This window comes from Scatophagus argus, chromosome 6 (assembly GCF_020382885.2).
Source record: "Scatophagus argus isolate fScaArg1 chromosome 6, fScaArg1.pri, whole genome shotgun sequence".
Classification (NCBI taxonomy): domain Eukaryota; kingdom Metazoa; phylum Chordata; class Actinopteri; family Scatophagidae; genus Scatophagus; species Scatophagus argus.
The window spans coordinates 14,388,290-14,415,229 of record NC_058498.1 but is presented as its reverse complement, the minus strand read 5'-3'; the positions used below and the strand labels follow the sequence as shown (position 1 = coordinate 14,415,229).

At 40.0% G+C, this 26,940-nt stretch overlaps 1 protein-coding gene across 2 annotated transcripts; it reads right to left on the bottom strand.

Moving 5' to 3' along the window:
- Positions 1 to 640: 640 nt before the first annotated feature.
- On the bottom strand, positions 641 to 26,940 carry si:ch1073-396h14.1 (disintegrin and metalloproteinase domain-containing protein 10). 2 transcript variants are annotated; one of them, XM_046391744.1, is made up of 15 exons: positions 26,720 to 26,940; positions 25,195 to 25,342; positions 24,839 to 24,957; positions 24,301 to 24,456; positions 19,434 to 19,519; positions 18,445 to 18,567; positions 15,208 to 15,300; positions 14,697 to 14,865; positions 8,363 to 8,526; positions 4,980 to 5,151; positions 4,712 to 4,856; positions 4,317 to 4,500; positions 2,564 to 2,681; positions 2,026 to 2,246; positions 641 to 1,460 (listed from the first exon to the last, which is right to left on the bottom strand). In XM_046391744.1, exons 1-15 carry the CDS (start codon positions 26,778 to 26,780, stop codon positions 1,356 to 1,358), a joined length of 2,064 nt encoding a protein of 687 aa, XP_046247700.1. In that variant the 5' UTR covers positions 26,781 to 26,940; the 3' UTR covers positions 641 to 1,355. The 2 variants fall into 2 exon arrangements, with proteins under 2 accessions (XP_046247700.1, XP_046247701.1); XM_046391745.1 differs by having other exon boundaries at positions 2,582 to 2,681; positions 26,720 to 26,939.

Below are 26,940 nucleotides of genomic sequence, written 5' to 3'. Positions count from 1 at the left end.
TTTGAAGCTGTTACCTTAACAAAGACATTTCGTCAGTCACTATTGAAGCGGTTAAATTTAATGAGGTTCAGTGTGAGGTAGTGAGGTCAGATCAGTGTTATCCTTTTGTTTGTACTGTTCTTCATGAGTCTTCCTTGACTATAATATCTTCTGCGCATGTGACTTCTTAAATCAAGACTTAATGCTCTTGTATTCATAATTACATTTCCATTTCTGTGAACAAGGTGTAAGCCCTGGCTCTTTAGAGATCGGTACTATAATCATTGTGATGTCTTTTCCACCTACTTGAAAAATGTGGAAATGTTTTACTTTTGCACTGGAAACGGGAAAAGTTCGCTAAACCAAGTTACTTGTACAGTTATGTAAATACCATGATACAGATGATAGATTTTATAGTGTGGAACCCTGTTAGTTGTATATTTATATACTTTGGAATGAATTTAATCTGTAAAATGTGTATTTCTATAATCTTTTGTACATATTTGTAAATATTCACTGTACCGTATAAATTGTTTAATAAACCAAAACTGCCAACAGAGCCTGACCCTTATTTTAGCTTTGTAGAAAATGAAGATGAACTCATTTTTTTATCCTCACCTTACTCAGGCATAAACATGTTCATCATTATCACACACATTTGCAAGCTTAAGGTTGTTTATTCATTTTTTTTAATTCATTATCAGCCCAAAATATGTGTTTGATCCAAACACTTTAACAAATTAAACGTAAACTCAATGGTTTCCAACCTAAGAGGTCGGGTTCACAAAATAAATCTGTGTTGTGAGATAAATCATGAGAGAGGAAATAATCTTTTTTCCATTTTTGTGAAACGCTGGATAACTTTAACTCTTTGGTCATCAGCAATGAAGCCATTGAAGAATTTTCTCTGATAGAACATCAAATCATAGACATCTTTTTACTTTTCAGAAAAATTACAAAAACCATGAATACAAATTGTGGAATGAGTAGAAAATTCCCTTTTGAAACAAAGTGATGAAGACCTCAAAAAATACTTAAGTTCAGTACCTGAACCACTGTAGACCATAAATGTTAAATGAGCGGTCTTTGAGGCGATACACATGTTTACTCTCATGTTTTGAACTTAGACATCAGCCTCTTTCTACTTTGTAAACATACAATGAAAATTTAATTTTCAGAGTCCTCCATTGCAGGATCAGGTGGCTTTAAATCATTGCAGGTATTTGATGCCATGGGGCCTCTAAGGGGGTCAACTGACCTCACAGCTGGTAACAACAACGTTTTCCACGTGATATGAATCACAGGAGTCCCTCACCACTTGTTGAAATACAGACAGTAAGGTCACGCAAGGAAAAGGGATTTAATAGTCGCTGGTGTCACTCCACGTCGCTGGTGTCCAGCCTGCGTCCACAGAGGCAGACGGTGCAGCCCATCACTCCAGACAGAGTCAGGATAGCCAGCAGGATGGCCCACCAATAAGCCTGCATGGGATAGGTGAAAATATGAGTGTTGCATTTGAATATGATCTCTAATCAGCTTAAAGGGACATCACATATGTTTGGATTGCTGCTGTTACTCTCAGGCTTTTGTCACGCCAATCGATGAAATGTTTTGCAGTGAACTTCATCTTAAGCAAACTGAAAACATCAGCTTCCCTCATTATCTTGCAGCTACTTTTCAGATGATTGCAGTATGATAACATTTGAGAAGTTGGAACCAGAAAATCTCAATCATCATTATAGATCAATTTTCAAAGCATTATTTAACCAGTCGCTTAATTGACAGTTTTTAATTAATGGTTGAGCCCCAATTCCAAATGTCAAAACTTAAGCATTATTCACTTGTACAATCATCTCTTGAAATTCACGTTGCTTAATTGTCTTTTAATACATTGCTATTTAAAACAAAAGATTGATTATAGCATCTTTAATTTGCCAGTGGCTGACTTAAGCAGTTCTTTTTAGTTTTGCTAAAGTTATGACACCCATATTAGTTGTTCATCACCTTCACTGTAACATTATAAAAGTAATCACTGGAAACCTTCACCTTCATCCACTCTGCTATGTCATCAAAGTCATCCAGATTGAGAAAGGAGTTTTTCAGTCTTGCAATTGGGCCGTCTGCATCCAGCAGACGACACACATGGAATTTGTCGCAGTATCCCTGATTCCCTGAGCATGGAGCCCCACCGACCAATGGCAAAGCCTTTCTCTGGAAGTGACGGGACAACACGGAGGAGGTGGTGCTGGCACACGTCTCAGGCTTATCTGCCATTGAGGAAATGAAATTGAAATACACCATAATACAACATGATTATTATTGTGCTTCAAGCCCGTGTGTATAGAAATGAAACAACACAGACGCCAAACTTCTAGGACACCAAAGCATCCACGACCATAACCAAACACTTTAACCAAACATCTCATGCTATACTTTGTTTGTAGGCCAAACTTCATGTCAGCTGCTGTCTTTTTGTCTGTAGTTTTGAGGCTGTATAATGGAAAACAATAATGTACGAGGGTAACCTCAGTACAAATTGACACAGGCTGATGTGCTGTAAACACATTCCTCAGTAGTAGCGTACACATGGGATAGTGGTTACCGGGCTGCTGGCAGCACATGTGGCATTTCTCCTTCATGGAGTCTCCAGGACAGTCGCACTGCTGCAGGCTGTGCTTCAAACAGACAGACTCAGTACAAACCTGCAGGGAAAGAGACAGAGACTTATGAAGAAGACAAGAAAATCTGAGAGACAGTGAAGGGTTAGGAGAGGTAGCAGACAGTTGGCACCGTCAACTGGGCTTTCTTTACCATCATTAACTGGTGATAAAAATCACAGCCAGCGAACTGTATGTTAAGTTCAAATACTGGACTTCTGGATGATACTGAGAAAGTTAACTTCAGCTCCATAAAAACGTTTAAGGTTCAAGATATAAGGTTGGACAGAGACAGTAAAAATGCTTAAAGTCTTTTGTCTACTGTTCTAGGCATCTGATCTCTCCATTTGTTTCTCTTAAGAGTGGATGATGTGAACAGCTGTTGAGAGTTTTGTTGTATAGATCTGCACTTAACCTGCATTACAATGCAACAGTAGCAAAATAATGATATGGGTGCAGACTTCATATTAACTCAGGGTAGACTACACATCTGAAAATCTCAAGATAACAAAGCACACTTCATTACCACACATGTGATACAGACTTGAAACACAGTTGTTTTTTTTTCTTTCGTTGAGTTACCCTGAAATGTTAAATTGTGTTTTTCCTTATGTTGTATCTGTGTTTGTTTACTATTATTTACACATTCTGGACAGAATAATCAAACCCACACTTTGTAATGAGTAATTTGCCTCCTACATGTGGTTATACAAATCTTATTTTCATCAAAAGTTGTTGAGTTGAACCAAAATTTGGTTTGGATTCCGGTGATTTGTGCCAATGAGTCAGTTTTTCTGTTTTCTGTTCATCTGATTCTAAGAACGATTTGATCATTCAGTGAAACAAACAATTCAAGTAAGCTGAAAGAATTTATGATCCATTTGCACACTAAAACTAAATCCATGCCTTCATTTTTGGAACCCTTTTGTTGACTATTACTTTCACACATCCCCTTCAAAAATCTTATGATGTTCCATGTTTCTGGATCTGGTTGTCAGAAATTAACACATTTAGCACCTCTGGAGAGTAATATAGCCACAGTATGTTGTATGATGAAGCAACATTCATGGCTGGAGCTGCTCAGAGGACAGTGTGTCAACACAAGACACTTAACAATGGAGGAAATTTGGTCAAAAAGAAACTTTAAGAGGAAATAAACCAGATCTTTTTTTAATAATGCTGTGTTGTAATGACAAAAAAATAAATAAATATGATGAGCTGTGATATTTCTTGGAAATGTTTTGTGATAAATGGGCTCACACATGTAACACCACTGATATGCTCCTTTTAATAAAGCTCTCAAGTCTCAATTAAGAAAGGCTCATTAAATAATTTTATTAATTTAATCTAAATATTTAAATTTGTCTTTAAACCACTTGCTTAAACTTGCTTGTTTCAAACATCAAGAATTAACTCTGAAACTCAGCTTTTAAGCCAACATGGATGAGCTTGGCTGTCTTTGAGACAACAGAAAAAAACTGCTGATGAAGATCGTGATAACACTGAAAGTTCCAGAACAGCTGTGGACCTTATGGTGATATTGTTAGGAATAAACTCAACATAAATCATGATTTCTTTTTTCAGGACTAGTTTTCCATTATTGCTGAACGCTTTAGCTTATCGGGAAATGTAGTCGAGCTGTATGAATAACACTGTGGCGGGTGGATGTGGCTGCCTCACCCCGCTCAGGCAGACACGTGTGCCCTGACTGCAGACTGTGAGGTTTTCCTTGGCGCTCGGCTCGGGGCAGAACGACGAGAGGCCTGAGCACACGCTCTCTCTCTGACAGTCTGTCTCCTCATCGCAGATATGACCTGCCGGCTTAAAGCCACAGTCCTGAGCGCAGCAGAGGCCCTGGCTTGGGCTGATGGATGAAAACATTTTACACACAGAACACGGATGACATATAATCAAAACAAAGTCGTGCCTGTTAGACAGAACAGCAGCAACTGTTTTAATGTCGTGTGCTGCTATAGTTACAGCATCTTATCCTAAATTCTCCTGACGCACATAAAATAAAAATCTGTAAAGCCTTTCTGCACACCCTAATGGTGATATATGTTTGTGTGCCATACCTGCAGACTTTACCGGGCTTCAGGTGACACTGGACTCCCACGGGCTGTTTAGCACTGAAGCAGCAGAGGTCTGTCTCATTGTGACCCACATCACACTGCTCATCTTCCTCCACAATCTGGTTTCCACAAATGGGCTGATCACTGACTGGCAAAAATGAACAGCCATCAAGATAAACACACCCAAGTAAATACAAACACATATCCCAAAAGTCAAGACACATTCTAATTGTTTATGATGACTAATGAAAACCGTAAACATTTGACTCACCCACAAAGCAGTCGTCCTTCTTCAGTTTCAGGACCTTGCTGATGTGTTTGATGCTGCAGGGCGAGAACTTATCATTGTTTTCACGCACCTCGTCTGTGGCGTGAGGGAACATCAGATACCTGCCCTTACCGCCAGAGGAGCCGAGGTTACCACAGTTTGAGCCCTCGTCATGCTGGAGTGCAGACAAAAACAAAACCCACAAAATTGAAACTTTTAAATGATATTTGAATACCATTTTCTGGGTCCTGTTATCTGTCTTTACATGGAGCCAAAGGAGTAAGAAGTTTTTTGGACATTTCCAAGCTCTAAACAGCAACATCATGAGGGGGACAAATGATCAAACCAAACTGAAACCTTTTACTTTCATCCCAGTCCCAGATGGGGGATGGGAACAACTTCACTGCTGATCTCACTATCTTATTATCCATCACTAAACAGGGAAAATGATCTCAGTGATGGTAAATGGAGCAGTTTACATCAGTAATGTATCCCATGCCCTGTGACTTTTAAAGTTATCTTTATTGTGTTTTTAAAATAAAAATGTGTCCAACACAGTCAAAAGATTTCCCTGGAATCTCATGACCCTGAAACAGCAGAGGAACACATGTTCCACATGTGGGTAACCGAGGACAGAACAGTGAATGTTCTCTGGACGTCAGACTCATGAATTAAGAGACCAAGGGGTAGACCTGAAATTAACATGGACACATGTGGAGGGAACATGGTTTGATGTTGGCATTTTTGCATCTGTTCTTCATTAGTTTGATAGATGTAGTAAGTGTTAATTTATAAATTTTTATTGTGACTGTCAGTATCTGCAGCTCTGGGGTCACATAAAGTCCAGATCACAGCAGATGTTGGTGCAGTTTCTTATGAACAGTGCATTTATTTCGATTTTTATTCTCATTTAATTGCTACCGTATCATGATTTGTTAGTAAATTGGAAATTCAAACAACTTGAGCTGCGTTTCTGCTGCATGCTTCGGCTTGACTTGACTTTTCTGTACTCACTTGTTTTTGGTGTCGCATTGTGAATAGTAAGTACTTTTTTGGTATCACCTCGGTCAAGGTTTCAAATGAGTCGATGCTATGCTAAAATGTGACGTGAAAACACTGAGGGATTAATCAAGGAATCAAGGAAAATGCCAAATGTTATCTCGTTCCACCTGACCCATAGCACACAGGTCTGAAAGTAACTGTATGCATATATGGTTGTAAGGGAAGTAGGCCAAAGGCTAAAGCAGCTCTTTATGCACAACACACTTTGCATTGCAGCCCACCCCTCTGTATCCCCTGCCCTGCCTCCCACAAATCTCAGGTGAAGCCCATGCTCAGATCTCTTCATGTGCTTCTTCCAGCCTGCCTGGCCCAGAAACAATGAGACATGCCTGTCAACAGGAGCCAGAGCTGGAGAACTTGCAGTGGTTTGGGGGTCTGACATAGCAGAACTAATCTGCTCAAGGACGCTTTGGTCTGTGGAAGTGTGAATAACAGAGCGCAGGGTGAAAAGAGACTGAGGAGCACTGCTGGCATTTTGGCAGTGGGGGAAAGGTCACAGGTGCTAGCAGCCATCACAAATGGAGAGACGTGTGTGCATTTGTATGTATACACGGGCCGTGTGTGGTTACGATGGGAGTGGACGACAGTGGGGGAAGAAGCACACTAACCAGATCTTTCACTTTAATGAAAGTACTAATATTGCAATGTAAAAATACTAAGTAAAGTTTCAAAAATAAAAGCAGCGGTTCCGCAGTAAGGCATCACCTGACATTGCTTGACTGTTAATACGGATGTATCAGTGTGTAAGCAGCATTTCACTGCTGTAGCTGCTCAAGGCGAAGTTAGCTAGTGTAGTCTAGTGTTTCCAAACCATAAATCTGTTAGTTTTTCTCTCATTTTTTTAGATAGTCTATTTTTTTCTGTGAAATACTGAACTGTACCTGTTTGCGCCTTGAGCAATTATTTAGATGAAGCCATCAGAGAAGATTAATGGATAAATGACACTGACAGCTAACAACACAGATGTTGGGGCCACTGGCTTGGTGCATTGTATTTTATAAGTTCTTCAAATGTTCTTAATATTAAGTATAGTAAATTAAGTACTTATTACAACAAATACCTGTAAATTGTAGTGAACTTAAAGCTGAAACCAAAAGCTGACTTCACTGCAACTGTGAAAGCACAGCACATTGTTGTCAGAGTGCACAGGTGGCAGGTGGGCTTATTACAGGCCTGTCAGTAATAAGCCCACCCGCCTTTTTGTTTGTCAGAGCGTTTAATTTATTGATCGCTGTCCGGATTTTAAGAGATTTCCTGTATCTATGTATCTTAAAATAAACAAACTTAACAAAAACAAACTTAAATAAACTTACGATCCCTGTCTTTCAGTTTCAATACACAGGAGAGAGCGAGAGAGAAATCAGAGATACCCCTGCTCTCTTATTGCAGATTATCCAGTGAGGCTGAGCCAAGGATCTCCATAAACAAGCCAGTCAATAAAGGCCAAGGTCTCTAATGACCACATAAGTGAACCATTCACAGACAATTTGTTCTGGTGCAAAGCAAACAGCCATGTGTGCCTATTGAGAATATGTGACGTAAGTCTAAATTTTGAATGGCAGTGATTCGTCATGTTGAATTATCATTCAGTGCACAACTCACACTGTCTTATTTCCGACTATAGAGTATTTGGTGACTGGGGTACCCAAAGAGGTTCAGGGCAAAACCAGTCAAGTTTAACACACAAATGAAATACTACACTGAGCTAAACAAGTTCGTTGTACTATACTGTGTGTTTACAGAGTTATTTTATCATACTTGTACTGAACAGACCTTTCAGACAACAGGCTTTTTGATATGTTGCCTAAGAAAATCCCAGGTGTAGCTAACAACATCAAAAGCAATGAGAGTGGACTTTTTCATGTGTTTTTGCATTATTAGTCTATAAAGTGATGTGTACAATAATTTAAAGGAAAAGCCCACCCTAATCAGACTCATTTGTGCATTTTCATTGACATTGGACAGCTATGTATCTGCAACTATCCACACTGTCTCTCTTAACATCATATCTGAGCATCAAGTGGTCATATTGCAGTAAAGTCATCACTGTTCCAGAGTTGTTCCATTATTTATGCTCTGAGGAGCAGCTCCAGGTTTTGTCAGTACATGAGAGTACAATATGTAGATTTAGGAAGGAAAGTGCTGAGTACACACATCTGTTGTCACTTCTGGTGTCCTTGAAATGTATTGAAATGTATCAATCAGGGGAATGTTGTGGGATGTACAGTGTGAATTATCCTCTGCAACCATGATTGCTTTTGAAAAGTCCCTCTCCATTTGGTATCAGACATGCGTCCCTAATGTACTCGGTGGTGGCGACTGACCGGAGATCCCAGACTGTGGCCGAGTTCGTGGGCGAAGGTAAGCTGGACGTGTCGAGGAGGCAGGAACTGTCCATAGTTCTGAATGGTGATTAGACCTGTGTTCAGGGTGGACGTCTGGCCATTACGCAGGGTGGTCAGCTGTGAGCATATCCCTCCCCAGTTACCTGAAGTACAGACAGATGAGAGCATGAACATGGAGTCTGTGGGTGTGGTTTTCACTGAGATCAAATACAAAGTAAATATTCTAAAATATAAACAGCATGATTTATTCATTCTTCACAATATTTGGTTAATGTTTATTACCACTCAGTTAACAACAGATATTGCACTGTAAAAAGATTGTTAGTTTTTTGACAGCTCATGAATGCACACAGTTCCAAATGTGATAACTGTGTTGCGGATTCACATGATAAGCAGAAAGGGGCTGCAGACCTCATGAAAACACACCTGTCTGCCACTTTGGAGTACAGTATGGTTGCATAACTGACCTTTTGCTTCTGGAAATACCTTAAACTAACAATGTTTTGCTACTGAAGCATTATCGACCTCAGGGGCCCCGGGGTCGGGGAGGTGTGGACAGACAGACCTGTTGAGCTCCTCCAGTTTCACATCAAAGCCTGCAGAGCTGTTTGGCCTCCAAGGGTCTCCAATATCTTTGGGTTTATATAATGTCCCTGACAGCCATTCCCACAGTAACAAACAGCTGGAACCATTCACATGGATGGATGGATGAATGGGTTGTGACATCATCTTTCAGCTGGTCAGTCACAGGTCTGGTTTTGCAGAAGCCAGTCTGATTGGTCAAACTGAGCAGATTTGATATGGTTCTTTACCTCGCAGATTTGAACTAAGTGGACATTGGGTAGTTAGATAGCTTCTAGTCATGCTCTTTCTCATCCATGATGATTTTCTCAGCACTTATGGCCGCCACCAATCTGTAATGTGGGAGTAACGACCATTTTTTCATGGGGTCATCCTCTCTATCTTCACTGGTTCCCTCCATTTCTCCCCATGTGTGGCTCAAGTTGGAGGTCTCAGCCTTCCCATGTATGCATGTGAATTTTATGTAACACTTATTACACAATGCAGTCAGCAGTATCGCTTTGAAGTGTATGGTTTATGAGGTTCACGTCTGTTAAACACACTCAGTTTCAGAGAAATCTGAGTTTACTTGGTGTCACTGAGGATTGTGGGAACCAGTAGCAGACATCTGGATGTCCCACCAGCATGTTGTTGTTACACGGTGGGCGTAAGTGTGACCAGGAATGCTGAGGGACAGTTAGAGGTTGGAAAGCAAAAACAAAAGTACCCCCCTATCCATGCTGGTGTAGAAACAGTGAGGGTATAGCAGCAAAGGCAAGACGGCTACACTGCCATCATATGTGAAACAGACTGTTGGTGATAATACAGATAGTACAGTAAGTCTCGCTCTTTGATATCACATGATTGCTTTTGCCAGAAATGAGAGAGCACGCATAATTTTTTAAAGCGTCATGTGAAATTCTATGGAGGAAAATGTGAGGACTTCACTGAGTGCTGAAAGCAAAAAGAGAGCTGTTCCATATCCACTAAACTGCTAGGCAAGACTCCCCCAACTATGCTAATCAGGAATTCTGGATGCATTGCTCCGTTTTTGACCTAAAATGGCCCCCCAGTTGGGCTATTCAAGGAGCTGGGTTTCCTAGAAAGAGTTTACTTTGGAGGCCTGCGCTGTGGTTTTTGGCAGCGCGAGCCAAGAGGGGCTTGCGGTTTTGTCCCCTCCTCTTCCTTCTCGTCTTCGCCACAGAGAGGATACCGTAATGAAAGACTCCTATTATTAGCTTGCTGAACAAACAAAGTAAGGAGAAACAAACAACCCTGTGGATCCCCTGAACATAATGCACACACTCATCATCAGGAGGAAACAAGCACTCAAACACACACACGCACGCACGCAGACACACGTGAACAGAGACACACATAAACGCCCACTTCAAGAAACATTTCATCATCCAGTATCAATCAACATCATAGACAAACATGCAGTCACACACACACGCACAGAAACTTTTACACATGGTTTAATATGAACAAATAAACAATAGTAAAGGGGAAGTCTTCCATCTGATACATGTGGCGGAAGTCCGAATGTCCTAACAACACTTTTAACAACAAAAACAGACACTGGGAGCAATTCTGAGAACCACGACCAAAGTTCTCAGAAAAATACAGTACCTTTCCTCTGGAAGTCAACCAGAAGTAATGTAACTGCATCGGGCAACTTTCCATCACTGCTCTCTTTGTCTCCAGGGTTAAGTCACCGCCACATTTCAGATTTGAATAGGATTTATTCAGCACATTGTGAGACCAATTTGACCTTCTCGTAGCTAAAAATAAAAGATTGTCTGGAATGTATCACAGGTCATGTTCAGCCTGGGACTTGTTTTTGGTTTGTCTACGCTTAGCGGTTGCAGCTGTGATGGCAGTTTCAGAAGCAACAACAACAGGAAGTTTATCAGATTGATGGCAAATAATTCTACAGCGAAACTGCTTATTTGGAGGTGAAAACAAAACTGACAAAAAAAATTCACTGCAAAATTTGATAAATGTTTATGAGCTTGGGTAATAAATCTGATTGTTTTGGAGCCTTTTGGGGCTCCAGAGGGGAACAACAAGATGTCACTTAAGTCAGTGTTGGTTTGGTGTAAAGACTACAGGTTTGAAAATGAAAAATCAGAGGATGTGGATTTAGAAAGAAATGAGCTTACGGCTGCTAGCGTAACACACCCAAATCTCCAACTGTACTGTCAGCAGATGGGTCACAGCAAGGGTAATGTAGGTGCCAGGTCTTGTCAAAGAAGCAGAATAAAATAGATTCATTCGGTCTGTTGCTTCGATTTTATTCCCTTTTTAAAATTTTGTCCATTTGACATGGTTTTGGGCGTAATGGTTTAAAACATTTGTTACACTGTTGTACTTCTGGACTGTAAAGGGCAGGAGGCACCATCATCTTGAGGTTTTGGTTGTTTACTCTGCCAGGCATTGATGGATTATATTTACAAGTCTAATCTATCAAAAATATCTTTTACATACATATAACTTCCCAAAGTCAGTAACACTTAGCACAGTGACATGTGCACAGTAGCATTGGGCAAAACAATGGAAGGCAAAACTTTAATTGAAAATCAACATTTCAAGGATATGTATTTATGGTAACATTGTTTTTATCTCTCAAAAGGACAATGGCAATACCACTCTGCTGCCAGCAAACTGAAAAAGCCCCCCACAACCTCTCACCAACACCAAACAGATAGTGTGGAAAATTACTATCTGTTCCATGTGGTCTCAGGAGAAAAAGGAATTTTACTGGTGAGAAAGCTCAGTTGTGGCACGAGACATTTAGGCCCCAACCCCCCATCCTCCGCTGTATGAACACATAACTAGGAGAGGCTAGAGGAGGAGTTCCAAGTGACTGATGGGGGCTCTCTCTCTCTCTCTCTCTGTGTGTGTGTGTGTGTGTAACTGCCCTAGCTATAGCGGCATCAAGGTCTTTGAGTTTATGGTCCTATGCTTTAAGGCCTTCTATTACCCAAGACCACTAATAAACTGGTGAAACTGGGTTATGGAGGTTCTCAGCTTGAGCCAATCTGTTTCTGGAGGTCAAATATTATCCATGTTTAATAGTCTGCTCAGTCTTTAGGCTGGTCACATGAGCCTGAAAAGTCACAACAAAGTCACTGAATCCACAATGCAAGTGTGTGTGTGTGTGTTCCTCACATGAGATGTCACCATGGCAATCATGTTGTGGAATGCAACCACCAATCCTCACTAAGATGTATGATAGTTGTGGGTGTGTCCTCTGTGTGTGTGTGTGTGTGTGTGTGTGGGTGTGTAAGAGAGAGAGAGAGAGAGTGTCAAAGGTTCATTTCTCCCTAATCACATGTCATTGTGGTGGTCTGCTCTCACGCCCCTCAGTTTAGCCAATCAAAAGCGCTGTTTGGGACAATGTCATTGAAAGAACCTCCTACCAACCACAACAATCCCAACATATGTGTCAAACTTCCTCCATCATCATGACAATACCACACACACAGTGTTTGTCACCCAACCTGAGAGACGTGGCTGATATTAGGAGGTAGTAAAGGTGTCTATTTAGGTCATTGAGCAATATTTTCTAAACATTTTCTGTAAGCACAAAGTCTATCTTGAACATTTTCATATCCTAAGAAAGAAAATGTCAGCCATCAATAATAGTTAGTATAAAGTTTAACAACATTAATTTGGGAGTTTCGTTTTTTATAGTAAAGTGGGCTAATGAATTTTAATCCCAGTTCATTGTAGAAAAATCAAAAAGGGAGCTCATAAGAACATGATGCAAATGATTAAGAAGAACTGTTGCTTCATTCTCAGCTGTTTATTTGCTTATTTCTCTAGCTGTTTTGTAACTGTGATATGTGATTTTGACTCTCCCACTAAATGATAAAATTAAAACATATAATGTTGTCTGCTAATGACATTTCCTATTGTTTTGAGCCTGACAGCAGAGGGTAAGCAGCTTCACATGCAAATCACCAGGGATTGTTAATTGAGGAGTTCACTCACGTTTTGTTTTTGGTCTCTCAAGTCAAAACACTGCTTGAATAACAGGCCTGAAATGGGAGCTGTTTTATCCCGGCAACTCTGTCGGCCATACAATTATTTTACGCTAAAAACACCAAAGGAGGCTTATTTAGGAGGAGTATTTTTCCTGGACTCATGTTGCAGCTTCCTTTATTACCATGAATTCATCAACTACTTTGCATTGCCAATTTTTATGTTTCTACGTTCCCCTGTGTATATTTCCTTGTCTTTTTCATCTTCAGTGCAGCTGAATTCAAGCTGATTCCACATCATCCATCACCCCAATTCACCTCCTTTGTGGGTCAAATAATTCACACTGATTTTGGAAACTGAGTGCACATAGGAATGCTGGATGTGGCCTCTGGCGGGCTTGTGTCACATGAAGGCCAGTGAGCCCTGGGAGCCAGAAAGGCAGAGCAGGAAAATATTATTTCACTTTCCAATTCTCATACTTTATAGCAGGGGACAGACTGTCATGTACAATCAAAACAAACTTTCAAATTTCTCTCTACTGCCAAAAGGCTTTTAACTTTTTTTGTAGCATCATTAGTCATTGCTTAATGTATTTTATTGCACATGAACTCTTCCATATTATCATTGTTTTTCTTAAAGGCGCACACACAGAGTTTATTTTGAAAGAAAATAAAAGAAAAGAAAACAGATGTATGGACTCTTATAAGAATAATCCTTTCTCGGTCTTCAGTGTGCATTTTTCTTATATTGTCTTATTTTTTCATCATTTTATTTTTCTTGATATCAGCAGTTCCCAAGAAAACTAACTGATTTTTGAGTCTCATTGCCAGATCATCAAATACAGGCATTTTAGGTTGGTGGGATGACCTAGGAATGAGACTCAACTCATTCATCTCATTCAACTCATTTAGTATTTGTCCACAGAAATAATTAATAATGTCGTGTTTACAAACAGAAACTGAAAATCTGGGTTGAGTTTAGGTTAAGGTTTTAGTCACAGTTTAACTTACTAACATTACTATAACTATTTCATTTCCCCTTCAGCAGCTTTAAGCTTTAAGCTTCTCTGTAACACCACATAATATATACACTCTGTGGCTCTCTCAGCTTGTTTACGTTCTTGAAGCTATATGATGTTTACACTGTAAACTCTCCAAACCCCAGACGCCCTGCCTTTTATGGCTATATTATTCCTTCACATTAAAATATTCTGGATGCCTTTTGCATCTCTAGTGTCTGTTCTGTATTGTTCTGATGCTGACAGGAGCTATATGGAGAAATTGTAGAGTACTTCAACTAATTTGAAAAAAATAAGTAATTAATTAATTATACATCTACATATTGAGATGGTCATAACAACTAATTTTGGTGTTTTAAGGTGTTCAACCACTTAGGAAGAGAGCAGAGGAGATGAGATACCGAGAAAAAAAATAATAGAGAAACTGAAATAGACCTCTAAAGGTAATGGATGAATGGTTTCCTGATTTTGTCACATCATGTGGTTATAGACAGAATATACAGTATATTATAACAGAACCAAACTAAACATTTGACGGTTAAGATGTACGAAAACATTGTAACAGTTACTGTTACGCCCACTTTTAATAATTCAATAATGATCAACATCCGATTTGAAGTTTGGAATATAAGTGGTGGTGATAAATTGATGAGGGGATTCTTCAGATAACCTGACTGGGCCGTGAGGGCACATCTTACCAAAAAGGTAGGAACTATTTGTTGTGTCACTGTGAGTGTGACTCACCAGTCTTGCCCTCCCAGGCGAGCCCCAGCACTCCGCTGTAGTCTCTATTGGTGAGAAGATAGGACAGACAGAAGTTGCCCCAGTTGTTCTCAGAGTACAGACTCAACAGTTTCTCAGGCCCTATGTACAGAGGAGAGAGAGGATCGTTTTTGTCCTCCTCTGTCATCACCTGGAGAGGGACAGGCAGACAAACAGTTAAATTAAATATCTGTGAAGGAGGTCACTTGATGTGCAAGGATACAAACAGTTACACCCTAAGAAAGTTTGCTTTAAGTTCAGCCATTTTAAGTCTTTTTTTGGGTACATCCTGCTTTCTCAATGGTAGAACAAAAACCAAACAAAAACCAAATAAGAACCACCTGAGACTGATCCATTAACCCAATTTGCTCAACCAATGAGAAATGTGTGAAATCCACTGGTTGAATGAAGTTATAAGAGACTTGCATCTGAAGACTTGCAATTGTGTCGCTGTTTGCATTTGTGTCGTTGTTTGAGTGCAGGAGGATCTTACTCTGAGGGATTTCACTTTGAAGTTGATCAGCTTTATTCCATCAAAGTCCACCTTGTCATAGATGTCATTCACAGCTCGTATGTAGGAGGCGACCTGAGAAAAACATATGTTTATATGAGAAAGCAGTCAATAACACCTGCTGTTTCTGATCTTTCAGAGTATTGGCTGGATGGCTTAAGGTTTAAGTAGTCCCGATAGATCAATACATGCTGCTAGACAAAACACAAGAAAATGTACCTAACAACACATGTAAATATAAGACAATGATTAATAATAATAATTTGTCAATATATAATATATATAATAAAAAGTCAATAATTGAAACACAATTGAAAACAGAAATGTTGCAGAGAAGTTGCAAAAGATTCCCAGGGACAATAAAAACTGATGAACATGTCCGGTGTAAGTTGTTGCAAAGGTTCATGTCTCAAAAGAATGAATTGTCATGCACTGAGTCAATCTGTGATTACTTACTGATAGTTGACAAAGTTTTTCGTGTTTGGTTGCGTTGTCTGTATTTCCAACTCATTTCTATATATTCTGATAATTATAATAGTGTGTGCTTAGCAACAAGTGACATCAACCAAAACAGCATGAAAGGCATCCAGAAAAGAGTCACTGTATGGTTGCCATAGGAGTGATATCACTGCCTGTCATCGCTGTGAAGCTCCGCTACTTCAGCCGAGTGGCTGGTGTTGTCAAAGGCGGACTGGAACAGGAAGCTACAACGGCATTGGTGCACAGCCACTCCGTCTTAAACGATTATTATAATATCTATTTGATTGTGTTTTTTTTTTTATTTCTATTTGGTTGAAGTTTCTGTATTAGCAGCACCTTTTATGCATATATCTTGCCCAATTGGTGTGGCCCTAAGCGCTCAGTGCGTCGAGCTCTCAGGGCCACTGTGGAGGTTGGCACCAGCAGACGAAAAAAATGACCTGAAGATGACAATAACAAAGCAGTATTTCACAGTAGATTTAGCGCTTTATTCTTTTGACTTGGCCATGTTTGGATCATTATTCATAATTAGATCACATGAGCTAATCTGAAGTGCAGTGAGTTTTCCATGCACAGGGAGTTTGACCACAGGGAGGTTTCAGTGTTGGTGGTAAAGCTGCTCACACATTCAGAAAGGCACGTGCAAACCAGTCACATGTGGAAGTCTGAGTTGATACAGGAGGAGATGATGTAGAGTACAGTCTGCTGGGAATTTCCATAAATGTAAATATTGACACCTTGGATGAAGGAGACACTAAAACCAGGTCAGCTGTGACTGACAACAGCATTTTGTCTATTTACACTCAGATCACACCGTGGCATCACTTACAGTAGATTTTCTCACCCGGTGCGACAAAGGTCTGGCACTGAACCAGAGACAACAACAAGTGTGTGTGTGTGTGTTTAAGGTGGAAAGAATCTGAGAAGATGTGATGAAAGGACGGACAGCAGGAGGACAGCCAGAAAGAATAATATTGTGGCCACAAAAGACAGCTCTGGACAGATTTATTTACTCATTAACTGACCTTGCTTTGACCATAAAAAGATTTAATTAAAAAAAAAGCTTGTGTGAAACAGATTTCACAACAGGACACACACAAATGTACATGCAAATTGGTCCAAACTAAATTTGGATCAGATGCTGAGAACTCATGAAGTAAACCACATTACACCTGAAAAACAAAAATACTTTTGGGCTTAAAAAGTGGGTTCTTCTTCACTTTTCAACCTATCTATAGAATTGAGCTGCTGAAATCCACTATCACACACTATATTTTTCTCTTTTGTGACTGATAAATGGAAAAGAAATGTGGTTTACTTCATGAATGTACAGAGAAGAGGGGCAAATGCAAAAGAAGAGGATGAGAGGAAAAACACATTCTCTGATGATGCGTACAGTCAGAGGCTGAAGTAAACAATACCACACACACGCACACACACACACACACACACACACACACACACACACACACACACTTGGTTCCTGCTGTTGTTGTCAGCTGTTGGCTAAGGTACAGTAATGTATTCTGGCTGTCTGGGGCTAAGAAACCTGCGATTATTCAGGGATGAAAGTCAAATAATGCAAGGCATCCGCTTTCTATGAAAACACAGCACTGTTAGCCTTAGCTATTGGTAGCTTTGAGCGGTGGGCATGTTCCATTAACCAGGCTACATTTGGTTGGCCTCAGCTTGACCCATGTGCCACCTCTTTGCCCATGTTTGGATTTTTGTGAGTTAGACAGAGTCAGGCCAGAGCTGCCCACACTGAGTATCACTTACAGCTCATCAGAATCCTGTTGGTGACATCACAGATCCTTCACACATTGTTTTATACAGCCTTCTTAGAGTTTTACTATGTGGATTGGTGAGTCTGTGCCAGGCCTATAAGCCTGGCACATGGCCCATTTGGCCAAATCCATGTGCCAACATGTTCTCAGGCTGCCACGTTTACCGCCATGACAGCTGTGCTCATCTGTGTGGACCCTGGCATGTGGCCCTTTATTCAGTCCCATGCCAGCAACAGCTTGGTCCTTTATTTAGTACTGTTGAACATCTCAGTGTTAAGTGATGCCACCAACCTCAAAGCAAATGGTTTTCCTCTCGTTTGCTTTTAGTCATTAGATTTTGTTCATTATTTGGAAATTGGACAAAATTGGAGAAAATGCTGGAATATTTCACTATGGATGGATATGGATATCTGATAACAGAGTCAAACTAAGATCCCAGGCTGCTTACAATAGGTCAGGTTAGTTAAATGAAATGAACTTAATGGCACATTTGTTGTTTTGTTAAGACTTATTAAGATTTTAGGACTGACAATTTTGTTTGGTGAACTTTGATTACAGCAGCATGTACCCCAAAAACCAGGACACTGCATTCAATGATAACTTTGTAAACAAAGCCTGCTTATATCAGTCAACAACAGAGGAAATCCTGCTGTGTTCTGATGCTCCTGTTGAATGTTCCATTATACTATAAATGCTCTGGTGTACACTGTGTTCTCTGAAGCCTGAAACATCAGGCAGCTCAATTGAAACTTATATAGATCAAAGAATCACAACTTCATACTTGTTTTGCTTTTGTGTGTGTGTGTGTGCGTGTCTTAACATGCTGACTATTAGCAGAACAATTGATGTTGTTGATGTTGTTAGGAAAACTCATTCTAAATATCACCCAAGAACTGTCATCAAGGGGAACCAAGGTAAATGATGTTTAAAGGCAACAAATCTGAATTGTCACCTGAGCCACAACAGCTTCAACAGACTTGAACTTCTTGTAGTAGAGGTGGTCAGCATGGAGGTGGAGTAGGCAGCTGGTCTTTGACTCATCCACTGTTCTCTTCAACCTGCTCACTGGTGCCTCCTGTGGAAATAGCCAGGACCCAAAAAAGAAGAACTGCAGATAAAATGCAGCTGTATAAGGTCTGAAGGGGAAACAATCTGGGAGACAGATTTGAATCATGACATCACCTGCTAAATTAGCGAGGAGCTTGTCCCCATCAGCCCTCCTGCTATGTGTATCAGATCAAAACATGACATCAGTTTGACTGAATATAACTGAAATGTCGCATGACCCAGTGGAAGAGGGGACGTGTAGCCACACAACTTGGCTCCACTCGGAACATCTGCTCAGACCATTCATGGCCAAACAGTGGAAATGATCTTCACCAGCAGGCGTGTTGATAAAAAAGGATCTACATCAATGTTCCGACATCCATTGTTGACAATGAACATTGAGACCACCACCTACTCGGGCAAAGGTTAACAATCAATAGGGTACCCAAAGAAGAGATTAGCTAAACACATGGGACAGATGTTTATTCCATCACACCTGAATTTATAACACAATGAAAATTGTCTGGTGTGTTTGGATCTGCAGCAGTCACTATAGTACATTTTTGGCCCCTGAAGAAGCGACCATCAGCCGTCTTGATTCACCACGCTGTACCTTACACTTTCTCACACATTCTGTCTCTCTTAAATCCTGTTATTTTCTGTCTTTGACTCAATATGCTAAATAAATGTGACTGAATGAACAAATGCACCCATAAATATGGTCACTTATAACAGGGAAAATAGACATACTGGTTTCTGAACTGTTTCTTTGCAGTTTATTGGCTATAAGTGGCATTGCAGAGGAGGATGTTTCAAGGGTGAGGACAGAAAAAGAAAGTAAGGCAGAGTATGTGTAAGTGTTTATTCACTGAGGTAATGTCTTGACTCTCCTACCTCATTGGGTGTGAGGCTTTGGGCAAGGAGGTTTAGATGTTCTGAACCACAGAATCCATCAGGACCGGTTCTCATGGATGGCAGGACTACACAAAAACAAACACAGAAGGTTTTGTCTCAGCTACAGTACGTCTCCCTCAGTAAAACAGACACAAAGACACGGGATGAACCACACAATCAAACACTGTCACCAGTAATTTTTTCCTTGAACTTGTTTCTTCAGCTCGTGAACTTTTTATTGCCCGGCAATGACCAATTTCTGCGTGGGCGTGCGGTGTCCAAATAAAACAGTGTTCTCCAATCATAAAAAAGAATTGAACAGAGATTAAACACAAGGTTTGTTTCCTCCCACAAAGGCTAATTTGTAAACAGGACATTGTGTAAGATAACAAATAAATATACACACCTCTGATGTGAACCAGTACTCAGAGTCTTGGGAAAATTATTTGCTTGTGCTGAAATGATTATTGTAAATGTGTTGCTTTGTGTGCACACTTAATCAGGACCAGTTCCTTGGATGGATATGTCAAATGATTCAAGAGCTTCAAAGCTGAAAGGAGGCCCTGACACATGCCAGGAAATACAATCTCTTTCAGGGGCCTGAGTGAGTATCCTGGTCAATCTAATAAAGAGATTTTAATGTTTAATTTAGTGTGCTTGTGTTTTTTTGCTTGTGTTTATCTGACATTTCAAGGTCTTGTAAATCAGTCTCCAAGTGTAAAACTAAGTAAAGATGCTTGGTCATGTGATCTTTCTGGTTTACTCAATGGGTGCATGAGGTCACATTTATTGCTTTACAACGCCAGTCATACAGAAGATGATAGGTTAGTTTCCTGAAGGAAGTTTATTATTTTTGGGATTGAAGTCCATGTTATTTATCCTATAGGCATTTTCCCATGCTATACTTTTCAGTGTCAAAGATAAACTAATGAACCCCGGAATTAGTTTGAACAATCCCAAAATAAATGAATGACCAGTTGTACTCAGGGCATCAAGTCAACCGTTCTGGTGTATACAAGGTGGTCTTACTTTTCAGCTCTGCTTTACATTTGAACCATTTCTTATACAGAGCGATATAAAACCATAAGTGCAGAAATGCATTGTAGGTTATGTACCTGCCGCTTTTCTGATTACCTAAGATTTTTCCCAATACTAATTTGATATTAGATGTGTTTAAAATCAAACGGCTTTGTTGTATTTACAGACATCAGAGGGACAGAAAAGGAAAGAAAGAAGGCCCAGGACATGCAGAGAAAGCAAAGAGAAACAAACCAGTAATAATTAGCTCTATGAGATGTAATGTTACATCAAAGAGCACATCTTCCTAATGTAATTGTTAAAAAAACCAAAAAAAAACAACAACCAAACAATTAATGCAATGTCAAAAACAAACAAATGGTTGTGACAGTCGATCACATATAATGGCTGCCCATACAGGCATCAGAGAGAGAGAGCTGCTGACAGACACCAGTCCAGGCAGAGAAAAAGGTGAGCGGGTAAGCATTTCACTCTGGTGTTTTGTATTTATAGGATTAATACATAATATCAGGTTTTTGTAGAAACTTAAATGTTTGTAGAGTACATTTATAGGGTAAATATATACACCATTTATCTACCATATGTGGGCAATAAATGTTCCGACCACTTTCCAAATCAAACCTACACTACTGCCAGCATGTGAAGCCACTAACATGGACAGAAGCACACTCACATTCTCAGACACTTTATAAATAGAGGAGCCACATTTGGAAATCAGCACCTTGGTCTTGAGCAGTAGCCACAAGGCAGCCTGTGGAAAACCCTGTGATAGGTGCTGGTTTGATTTCACTAAAACAACATACCATTAATTTTCTATTTGCAATACCTCTGGGATGGCTGTCTCCTTCAGACTGGTGCAATAATGATGAGATTACAGTCAAGGGAGACATTGCATTTGCATGACTTTGGCTCATCTTGTTGCATTGGCAAAGACACTGAAATGCACAAAAATTCAAGAAGCCAAAAAGGACTCTGTTGCAACAGAGTGCACTACATTTATGGTCAGGGACTGTGGGGAATCTGCATGTGAATGTGAAAGAAAGAATGTGATGCAAACTAAACTGCTGACAGCGTTTCATTATAATGTAAAATAATCGAAACAATAGGTTTCAGTGGGCTATTCACAAACCCTGAGATTTCAGACTAATTCTAATGTGCAGACTAAAATTAATGTACAGCAAAGCAAAAGCAAACTATTCCCAGAGCATTAATGTAGTCAACGCGGCTTCCACAAGTTACAGTAGAGTCACATGATATAATAATCATGTTCACATGTCTTTTGCAGTGGTGAGAGAGACTGAATCAGGTAATGTTTTGCCCATTAGCTGGTGACCCATAAGAACTTCAAGGAGGTAATGCAGAGCAGAGTAGAGTGAGTGAGAGTGTGTGTGTGTGTGTGTGTGTGTGTGTGTGTGTGTGTGTGTGCGTGTGTGTGAGTGTGTGAGTAAAACATCTCCTTGGATCAGACATGGTCCTACAGTGAGGAACAGGCAACACATGATTGAATCACACCATCCCACGAAAGTCTTCCAGCCAATCACAAACTTGTAATTCGTTCTATACATGGCATGAGTGAGGGTTGGCTGTGGATGTGAACCACTGACAGAATTATTTCCAGATTTTATTTTTACTTTTTTACTTATGATTTCTCTCTCTCTCTCTCCCCCTGTTTCTGTGTCATACTAGGATGCCAATATTTCTTGACTGTCATCCCAAAGTTGCAAAAAATTAACAATGCTTTATTCTTTTGCCAATTAACAAAGTAAAAAATGTCTGAATCTTGTCAGAGTTTTATAAATTACATATAATGTGTATATTTTATGTTGTATAAAAACCACAAAAAGCTGACTGGAAAAGAAAATGATTTCTAAAATGAGAAGACGATCAAGACTCATATTCCCCATCAGCTTTTGGGAAAAACCAGTTCTACTGTTGAGACTAAAGTGAAAAACATTTACCAGAGCATCTTAAATCTAATTCCACTTTTGAGTGTGGAGTTAGTTTGGTGTCTTAGGGCAACCACAAAACTGTCTTAAAAAGACAACGAATGTTGAAATGCTCCTTTTTGTGTTCTGCAATGGGACATTTTCATTTTTACCAGAAGTCACTTCTCAAGTGCCCATGAATCACTCTTTGGTGTCCTCCAAGTGCACTTCTAGTGGGCTCAGGTGCCAATGTGGCCAGTCCAAGTACCCTGAAGTGCCCCTTTGGTTAGCTCAAGTGCAAAAAAACCCACCTAAGTATAGCATAACACTGAACTCAGTGAGTGTCAGAAGTTTTCCTCCCTGCCCATAAGAGTCTGTTTACACCTCTGGTCAAGAACATTTCCATTGCTTTTACCCAGTCCATCAGTTGTATGATGGTTTTTATAACCAGGAGGCCCAAGAGTTTTTACAAATGACATGATTCACATGCTTGAGGGGATTTTATTTTATTTTATTTTATTTATTTTTGCCTACGCCATATTTTATAGCTCATGCACCCCAGATATTCCATACGAAACCATATCCTCCCCATTTACACAATTGATGAAGCTGCTTTTTGATTTTCATGCAGAACAAGAAGGTGGCCGGGTGTCCTGGTGTCATTATGCTGCATTTGTTGCAAAATGGCTGCTCTGGAGTTTGCCCTATGTCCCAGATCTAAGAGACCTCCTGACATCCCAGGAGACAGAAAGTTCCTCATACAACCTTAGCTGCCCCAAGATGACAGCCACAGGAAGTGGAAACATACACCCACAAGCAGACACATTATGTCAGGTCCTCAGGTCCTAATTTACCACTTGCATGGAAGTATCGATTGTTTATTCAAATATCAAATTCCAAATCTTTTACAGTTTCCTGCAGATATGCAGGCCTGTGAATGAAAGAACAGGATGTTGTCAGCTGCAAGGCTTTCTGATGTAAATGTTGCTACAGTTGTGAAAGGGATTGGAAAAATGGTGGGAGGCATGGGGAGGAAGGCAGACATCGGGGTCTGTGTAGACTTAAGGACGAGGGTGGGGGTTGGTTTGCTCTGAGTCTTTCCAGTAAAGTTCATTCTTGGAAATAATCTTTTACGGATGCAAATGTTGCACATGCAGGCAGGGAGACACACACAGACAGAAACACACATGCACATACACACACAAAACATTCTGACCAGTGTCAGTGATGACTGCCATCTGGCCAGGTCATGAGCCGACATAATGGTGAGCCAGCAAAGAGTTGTTTTAATATTGTTGTAGAAACTGTCTCCAAGACCTTCAAATCCTGCAAGAATCTCAACATGCTCCTCTTCTCTTTTCTTCTCTCCCTTTAGAAATTTATATCCTTCTTTTGCCATTGTACCGTACCCCTTCCTCCTATTTCACCCTCATACCCTCCCCCGTACTTTAGCCCCTTCCTCCCTCCTCCTTCAAAAGTCACGCCATCCTCAGTTTTATCTTTTCTTTGGCCTGTGCCCAGTACAGGTTCCAATACCCCCTCGGAGCCTTAAATAGGTTCTGCTGTTACATTATAACTCTACTCTCACTACAAGTTCAGGGTGCAGATAGTTCAATGACACCTAGTTTCCTTAGTTTAAACTAGAGTTTCAGGCTGCAGATACTGTACCGATATTATATGGGAAAATCAACTGCCAAGAGAGTAAGCATTTATGGGAGATGTACTGTAGCAAGGAAATTCTTTCTGTGCTCTTGGCATCCTCTCCACTCTCCTGGAAAAGCAGCTGAGGTTTTGGGATGTCATTTTTACAATTTGAGTCTGCAGATGCAGAGTATTACTCCTTGTTTTACGCACTTGACACAGTTCGAACTTTTTAAAAACGGAAAATGGAAGGTAGCTCTTACCCATGTCGTCCTCATGGTAGATTATAGAATGGTGATCTGTTTCACTGCTGGTGTATCTATGTAATGGCTCTATGTGATAAGTCCCATTGTTTGTATGGATCGTACCCTCAAACTGACCCTGTAACACAGAGCCATGGCAGGCTGAACCACGTTCACCTGCAAGACCAGATTAAGAGAGATAACATGTCAGGGTCAGAAAGGTAAAAATGATTAAGATACTGAGTGAGACGTGAAGATCAGAGGCATTGCTCAGACATCAGAAAGATAAAAGAGGTGAGATTTAAAGAGAGCAAGCAGTAAACCGATTCTTATTCAATCTGCTCATTGCAGGTTTTACTTTGTTCTTCAAATTTCAAAAATCAGGATTGTTACCACCAACAGATTCAAATGTGATCACCAGATGTCTTATCAAAGGTATACATATCATAAAAGACTATTGATACAATGTCATCAAAGTCTTTGATGCCAGTACATTTTCTCAGATTTGAATGACAGGTAAACTGTTGTCAGCCCTACAGGATATGCCTGTCATACCCACCCTCGAGTGTTCCTGAATATATGTGGGACAGGTCTGCTGATGAGGAACCATTTTCAGTGACCACTGTAAAGTTTTCTGAAAATGGTGCTGCATTGCGTTTCAAATGTAGATGGAAAGTTCTGAAGAAAACACAAACACAAACGGCTCACAGATGTGTTCAAGACTTTGTGGTGCAGTCAGAGGTATGGAGATCTTTCAAAAGCAGGCAAACAGGGACAATTATTTGTTGACATGTGTTATTGGTTTAGGCACAGGAATAAAGAGTGTGCTTAAACAGAAGAAAACTGTTTTGTCAGATTGTGTATGATTAAAGGCTTTTGAAACAGCTGCCACAGATAGATAAATTGTGGAGTCACCTGTGGAAGGCAGTGAAGTCCAGCTGCAGTGTGTATTCCTGAGGTTGTGTGGCTCTCCTGGCTCTCAGGTGTTTCCTGTGAAGATCCTCCCTGTCATATGACAAGCCCTCGTAATGCTTTATATATCGACTGATGCCACTCACTGCCCCTGGCAAAAGGAATATATTTAAGTCACTTCATAGGGAAACTTCATAGGCAATGTAGAGTAGTCAATTAACATAACAGCAGTGCGGTGCTAACCACTGCACCGCTGCCCCTGTTGCATTACCTCATGTCATAAAATCACCCTTTATGCAGATGACATATTGTTATACATGTAATTTTCTCACACAAGAAACCTTCATCTTAAGTCTCTGTCTACAATTCTACATTTAACAGTAAACTAAACCAGGAATACTCCCCCACCCTGCAGATGTTTGGATTATTCAGCACAGCATAAGGTCATAAGGATATAGTTGTTAGGCAACTAAAACCACAGGTCGGGGAAGGAGGAGAATAATTAAAATAGCAAGTCACTTTGTTTTAACTTATTTAATTTTTTCTCTACATGGTAATGTTGTCATGATGTTGACAAATTAGAAACAGCACATCCAAGACTCAACATATAAGACAGAATTTGACTTTTACAAGGTTATTTGTGATGTACTTTTTGTATCTCACACTACATTGACATTGACTGTTTTGATTCAGAAAATCATTAAGTGGCACAAAATTTGCACAATATTGAAAATAATACATAACAAAAATAGTTTGATTGATACTTAATTTCATGTTAATAAAAATGTTAGCATACATCAGTAATGAAAAACAACTAATTACAAACTTTGTAGTCATAAATTACTTCCAGGGATAATTTGAGATTTTACGTTTTTTCTTTTAGTTCCTCAGACCTCCCATATTTGATGCAAGCAAGCTTTGTTGTTGCTTCTGCAAATAATCTTACCTAAACCCAATCTAAAATCTTTTTTGTTTGTTTATTTGTTCTGATGGAAATGGTCTTGCCAGTCCAGACCAAAGTTTGACAACCCATATATTGTATGGCTAACATGTCATCTACTGAGTTGTGAAAGTACTGGATAATTGGAGAAAGTCTTGGGAGAGGCTTGTGTATTGCTGTACAAGGTGTTATTACCTTCTTACTGTATGAGTGAATCACTCTTACTTAAACCCTTAAAACGATTGTACCCTATTAATCACAACTAGGAAAGTCAAATCTTATGTCTACATCACTGGCAGGTTTTGCATGAGTACTGCTGTTTGCAGCATTCCTAAGAGGACACGTTGAGACATGTCTGAGCCCAGAAGAGGAAAGTCCATCAGAGCAGCCGAAAACTGCATATTCATACACACACACATCCACATGCACACCAGACACACTGACACTCACATAGACACACGGTTATACAACTACAAACAATCCCATGTACTTATTCAGGACACAGAGAGTAAATACGCACAAACACACACACACACACAGAGAGAGAAAGAGAGAGAGAGAGAGACACTAATCTGCACATTCCACTACCTGTAATCCGTTCGCAGCAGTCGACCAACAACAGCAGCAGCCAGTAGAGTTGAACCCTCATGGTCTACTTATTGGTGTGTTTTTGTTTTCCCTCACTGGTTTTTCTTTCTCCTCTTTTGCTCACACCCGTCTCTCTTTTTCATCTTTTCTGACTTCTCTCTTCATCAGCCTTGTACCTGTGGTGTTCTCACACTGGAATGTGACTAGTTAGGAACCTCAAG